At 40.4% G+C, this 6665-nt stretch overlaps 1 protein-coding gene across 1 annotated transcript in view; it reads right to left on the reverse strand.

The window, feature by feature from the left end:
* mtr (5-methyltetrahydrofolate-homocysteine methyltransferase) overlaps positions 1-6665 on the reverse strand; it is a 28848-nt gene that overhangs the window by 9582 nt on the left and 12601 nt on the right. Inside the window, exons 17-23 of the mRNA XM_007575580.2 lie at positions 5451-5567; positions 4306-4446; positions 4104-4193; positions 3813-3965; positions 3022-3129; positions 2091-2191; positions 1148-1215 (exon numbers count right to left, since the gene is read on the reverse strand). Coding sequence (XP_007575642.1) covers positions 1148-1215; positions 2091-2191; positions 3022-3129; positions 3813-3965; positions 4104-4193; positions 4306-4446; positions 5451-5567 — 778 coding nt within the window. The remainder of the gene's footprint in view (positions 1-1147; positions 1216-2090; positions 2192-3021; positions 3130-3812; positions 3966-4103; positions 4194-4305; positions 4447-5450; positions 5568-6665) is intronic.

Genomic DNA, 6665 nt, shown 5'->3' on the forward strand with positions numbered 1-6665 from the left:
ACATTGGATTAGTGTGGCCATTTAAAATGAAGCTTACCGACAATTTCAAAATAAAAGCCTGCATATTCCTCTCACGTCAGTGCACCGCCATAGGCGGTGCAATAATGTTAGCCTTTATTAGCATTTTTTCGCAAGTTATGGCACTGGCTTGCGCAAGCGAATGCATTAGCATTAGCATTTCACCTAAATTAAGCTTTTAGCCAATTTTCTTACTTATTAGCCATGTTTAGTATACTGAATGGACTGAGTCAATGACAGATAACATGCTAGTGATGCCCCACATGCTACTGGCAGCAATCACGCTAACATTAGCATTTTGGCTAATTTCACCTTATGCATTAATTTTAACGAAATGAATGGTACAGGTAGAGCTTAGTCAACATGTTTCTGACTCTACACAGGTTACTGACTACATTGTAGCTTTCTTTAGCATTAATGCTAATTTTTTGCCTCAGAACGCTTGATTAAAAGCCGACGGGCACACTTTGGCATGTCCCATTAAAATTTCTGCAGGAATTTTTTAGTTATATACTATTATTTTGCATTTTAATGCATGGGCCCACATTTCACCAGGGCTACAGGTATCTGTGGCCCACAGAGACCTGAAATGAGGTTCCAGACATGGTTGTTTGCCCGGCGATCCATAGACATTTATTGAACTCTTTAGAAATCTGTGTTTTGACAACTGACTCAGCCAGACTGAGTTCACTGTCACACAAACATAGTACAAAAACACATCAGAGGTGGCTGCATTGGAGTGGAACCATACCATCCATCCAACGTTGGCAGGTATCTATGGAACAACTACATCTTCTAGAGTCATCTGGGAGTGAACCCACCACAGCAGAGGAAACAACCCCAAATGGAGTTCGTTTTCCACCCAGATGGGGGTCTGCTGCACCCCACTGACATCCTGCTAACCCTCTCATCCATTTTAAGTGAAAGTGTGAGCAGTGCAAGAGTCACACGACATTTAAATATGTCCAGTTTAATTTAACTTTCAACATTTTGCCAGTGTTCCCAACATTTACCAGGGAATGTGTTTTTATAGCTCTCTATTTTCCTGATTCTATTCTATACAGTCCTACTGTAAACAATATCTGCAGTTACCCAGAAACCTGTGCCATGAGGCACGCCTTAATCATACCAGCTTTCTGTGTTACAGCCTCCCTGAGAATACGATCACAGGTCACCATGACACCCAGGTCGATCACCCTGCAACAGATCAAACACAAGCTGGTCAATTCTCCAGAAGCAGTGAATCACAGCTTTACCGTAGATACAGCTTGATGTATCTCATTCCAGAGGAAGGGACAATCAGTGGTAGAAAAACTCTCTGGCCTTAAATTTCATGGCAGGGTCAGAAGGTCAAATCCCAAAGGTTCGGTCAACAGATTCCACAGAGCATCAGCTCTTCTAAAGACCCCTCATGTCACAAATACTCCATTTCTTGTGTAACAACAAGAAATGAACATTACTTCTGTAAAAAGCAACAGGACTTCTCTAGTTTCAGAAAGACCCTTTGTCTCTCATCCAAAAGGCTTCTCTTGTTCTGAAATGTCTTCAGCATTTAGTTAGCATTAAAGCATTTAGTATTAATGTGCCATGGATGGCTAAGAATCTTCACCATAGACTTTTGTTTTACAGACAATATTGTGAACTCATATTTATTCCTTACTAATTATTTAAATATTTTCTTGTTGGTTTCCAAAAGTAATCCCTCACCTAACTGATTCCATCAAACATAGAGACAGATAGGAATGTTGACTTTGTCGCTAAGCACAAACATCTCTCTAGATTCTGTAAATGGAGAAATAAAAGAAACTTTTCCAATGAGCTGCTAACCTTCTAAAAAAACTCAGCCTTTCACTGCTGCTGCCACTAGACCATCAGGTATGATTGAAGTTGTTTTTCAGGTCATTAGCAGTGAATGTGTAGATGTGAAAGTGAATGTGTGAATGGATTAATATTAACAACTAAGGTAAAGTTAACAATATGAAACAAAAAAGAAATCAAGAAAATTTAAAATGGTTACTTAAAAAAAACAAAAAGGAAAAATAAACAGCAGCAGAGATTGAAAGTGGACTTGCCTAAAGTTGTTACAACCCAGGACCACGCCCACGATGTTCTTGCCGATATCATGGACGTCTCCTTTAACTGTAGCCAGAACTATGGTGCCTTGATAGGGATCCTGCAGACAGAGGAATGGATCAGACTATTCAGAGGAAGAGTGCTGTTTATGTTATATCCTATATGCATATCATGTAGTGGTAGTAAAAGCAACAAAGAAGCTAGTATGCTCTGGACTTCAGATGGAATACACACACACATATTCATGACATGCTTTTATTAAACTAATTTATCTTCGGTGTAATTCAAGCACCTAAAATTTTACTTTATACCAGGTGAGAATGTGAACCTGTACTGGGCTCATTCTGTGCCTTCATATAATTTTAACAGCTCCTGGAGAAGTTTAATACCTCATAACTTATAAGTCTGAAACAGAAACAGGTCTGGAAACAGTCTGTGTGCTACATTCAAGAGAGAGATTAATTCAAACAGTGACGTCATCACTGCTGATGTCATTGTTAGCATTGGAAATGAATATTCTAATATGTCCAGACCAGAGTTATCATATACAGGAGTAATATGATGGACTCCTTGCTTTTGGTCAGGGGAACATTTAGAGGTAAGGTGTGAATTAAGTTTTAGATCGGGTTAGGGTTAGGAATAGACTAGTATCAGGTTAACTTGCACTGCCAGGGTTAGCTAATTTGCACTGCAACTGTGAATTAGCACAGTTGCAGTGTGTAATGTCATCAAATGGTGACATTTACGTTGGAGTTGTACATTATCCCTTTTCAAATAAAGTTTGTTATTGTTATGTGATGTGTTTGATGGGAACCACCTTACTCTATCCCACAGGGTGAAAAACACCAATTTTCTCACATAAAAAGTTTGTGTAAAATTTGAATGTTTTTTTATGTTAAAAAAAACATGTCATAAAACAATGCTGCTGACCGTCTCCTCTGCTGATCCTGATGCTGCCATCATCTCCTCTCTCTCCTTCTCCATGAAGGGAATCAGATAACCGACTGCCTTCTTCATGACACGAGCCGACTTGATTACCTGGAAATATGATAAGTAAAGCAGTTTGGGGCAACTGTTGATTTTACAACATTAATAATAGTACAGAAGTATTATCAAATTGTCAATTTAGTTCTACTTAATAACCTGCTGACTGATGCTAGGCACATTTTACCTATACCACACTGTGGGACTAACTCAAGAAATAAGTCATTTATTTAGATCGACACAGTGAAAGCACATCTGCTGCTGTCCGCTCACATCTGTAGGGTGCTAACTAAAAGTATGGAGATGCTTCCATGTGATTGGCTGATTCACCATCTGTGAAGGACTGGAACAGCTGCTTGTACCTAATATAGTGGCCGGTGACAACAGTACTTAGTGAGAATCAGTACAGACAGATGAGTTCTGGTCCTCACCAAGAGCCTTTAGATTCAACAACAATCTGTTGTTATGGCAACAATTCTCATTGGGGAAATGTTCAACTTTGAACAATTATTATACGTTGTTGTCTGCATACTAAACTGCGTTACTCGAAGCTCTTCCTGTAGCTGGGTCTTTAAACCAGCAGGACAGTTTGAGCCACACATGGAAATGTCATGTTGTAGTTTCAACTTCAGAACTGTTTACAATACTGTTAACATTAATGGCATGACTAGAATGAATGGCATACAGATGATATGATGAAAACTGAAACGATGAGTGCAGGTGAATAACAGGGGCACCTGTGGCAGAAACATCTTCCCGGCTCCAAACAAGTCCCCCACCACCTTCATGCCGTTCATCAGGGGCCCCTCGATGATGTGCAGAGGTCTCCTGTAGCGCTCCACCTGAGCCTGGCACTCCTCCACGTCCTCCACCACATACTTCTCTATTCCCTGACAGGAACACAGACAACAGTGTGTGGAATCCATTTTTACACTTGCATCTAAGCATAACACACTTTGGGCCAAGGGGAGACACCCACACACACATACACACACACAGTATCTGGTCCAGCCAGTGAATGTTTTTACCTTGATGAGAGCATATTCCAGCCTTTCTTCTACACATGCTTTCCTCCATTCGTCTGTCTGGACCACCTTCTTCCCTCCTTTCCCTTTATTCTGTTAATGAGAGGCAGACTTGTGTCAGTCTAGGCAAAGCAGCAGCAACAACATCCACAGCAGCAGAAATAGCAACAGCCTGGAGGACTGATGGTTGCCAGGTTTCCTCTACCTGAGCGTAGGCCAGCAGCTTTTCTGTAGCGTCAGCGTCTCTGTTCCAGATGAGGCTCTCACACAGCAACAGCAGCTCCTTATCGATGTCATCATAAACAGGAAGGTTCCCGGCATTTACAATGCCCATATCCATCCCATTCTAAACAGGAAATGACATCAATTCATTTAAATCTCACAAGAGTTTCATGTATTCAGCAAAATGCCTGAAACAAAACGTAAAGAAGAGGTGGGAGGCGGAGTGAAGACTCCCAGAGAACAGACTTCACACCGTCAACACTTCATGAAGTCCGTAGTGCAAGACAGAGGAGTTATCGACTCTGGGTAGTCAATGTAACTGTAAAATATTATGAATTTTTATGTTTTTATAAATATTAAAAATCCTGTTTTACTCCTATTTTCAAATATATAAATACTGATGGAACTGCAAACTTTATTTTTAATCCTTGCTGGACAAAAAAACAAAAGAACAACTAACATTTTTCAACAAAACATAGATATAGATATTCAAAACAACATAAATTACTTTTTTTTATCTGAACTAAAATGACGTAAATCAAAAAATGTTCCAGGGCGTGGCAGTGGTAAAGTGTGTGACCCATAGACAGAGGCCTCAGTCACTGGTTCAAATCCTGACCTGTTGACCTTTGTCACATGTCTTCCTCCTGTCTTACAACCCGCTGTCCTGTCAGTGTATTGTTAAATAAAGGCCACAAAAAGTCCCTTAAGATAAAAAATATAGAAAGCTATTATTTCCAGTCTCCAGAATTTGCAATTTATTTTAGACGTTTTTACACTTTTCATTCATTTTCACGTTCATCCTGTTCTGCACAGCTAATCTGAAAGAGATTAGATCTCACAGGCTGATATTTTCCACATGGACTTTTTTCAACAGTCACTAAGAACATATCAGTTGTTACACAGAAGACGTATAAATACTTAAGTAGAAATGAGCCTCCTGACCAGCAGGAGCAGAGAAACTGAACTGAATTTGAATCTTCCTGCTATGACATCATAATATCGTCATAACAACAAGTTGTGCCTCTGTCATCTTTAGGTGTGATGGCAATTCACAACAACTGATTAGAGAAGATAGAAAGGCAGCTGTTTCTGGGTATGTGGATGCAACACTGTAACCATAGTTACCTTGATGGCATGATAGAGAAATGCTCCATGCATAGCTTCTCTGATAGCCTCCATACCCCTGAAGGAGAAGGAGAGGTTGGACAAGCCTCCACTGACCCTGGCTCCTGGTAGGGTCTCCTAATCACAAACAGACAGCTTTTCATTAGAGTGTCTCCTCATTACCCATAATGCTCTTAGTTAGAAATATGATTATACTGCTAGAAATGAGCTGCCAACCAGCTCCATGTTTACATCCCAAACCCTTTAAAACTCATCTTTGCCCAGACGCCATTTTGAAGCCATTTCCAATCCCAGGAGGGATTGCTGTTTGAATCGATGCATAAGTGTGTGAGCAATGGCTAAAGTATTGTGAAGCCACAAGGGGATAGGGCTGCACACATTACTGCAAATCTATCATCGTCACAATATCCATATCACAGAGAAGTGTAAATAAATCCAAGCTGCTGAACCCAATAACAGCCTGGGGTGTGTGTGTTGTAGTTAAATGCAACAGAAAATGTAGTGTGTAGTGTGTGTGTGTGTGTGTGTGTGTGTGTGTGTGTGTGTGTGTGTGTGTGGATGGGTGTGTGTTTCTGTTCGAGAGTGGGGGGTGAGAGGGTGTAAAATATTCTGGTGAAGTTGTTAAAAAACTAAAGATGAATGTCATTTAATAGGCAGATAAGACTGTCTATGTCTATGTCTATGGCTGCAACCAATCCAAAGCAGAGTTTGTTTTACCTGAATTTATCATTATTACAGCATTCACCACTAATCTCACATACAGCAGCTTTTCTACCACAGCACCTTATAACAGATTAAAAATAGCGGACATATAGCAGAATAACCAGTCAACACTTACAGGTACACAGAATCCTCCTGCAAGATGTTGGTGCATTGATGGAAAAGCTGTGAAGTGATGCAGGTTTGTGGATTAAATCTACATCCATCAGGTTTAACTTCCCTGAATTGATGAAATTTGAACCATTCAAAAATGAAACGCTGAAAAGGCTAAACAACCCAGAGAAAGCTGGTTCTGTTCTGGTTCTGTTCTGGTTCTGGTTCTGTTCTGGTTCTGGTTCTGGTCTGGTTCTGGTTCTGGTTCTGTTCTGGTTCTGGTTCTGTTCTGGTTCTGGTTCTGGTCTGGTTCTGGTCTGGTTCTGGTTCTGTTCTGGTTCTGTTCTGGTTCTGGTTCTGTTCTGGTTCTGGTCTGGTTCTGGTTCTGTTCTGGTTCTGGTC

The sequence above is a fragment of the Poecilia formosa genome, unplaced genomic scaffold, assembly GCF_000485575.1.
Source record: "Poecilia formosa unplaced genomic scaffold, Poecilia_formosa-5.1.2 Scaffold382, whole genome shotgun sequence".
NCBI lineage: Eukaryota > Metazoa > Chordata > Actinopteri > Cyprinodontiformes > Poeciliidae > Poecilia > Poecilia formosa.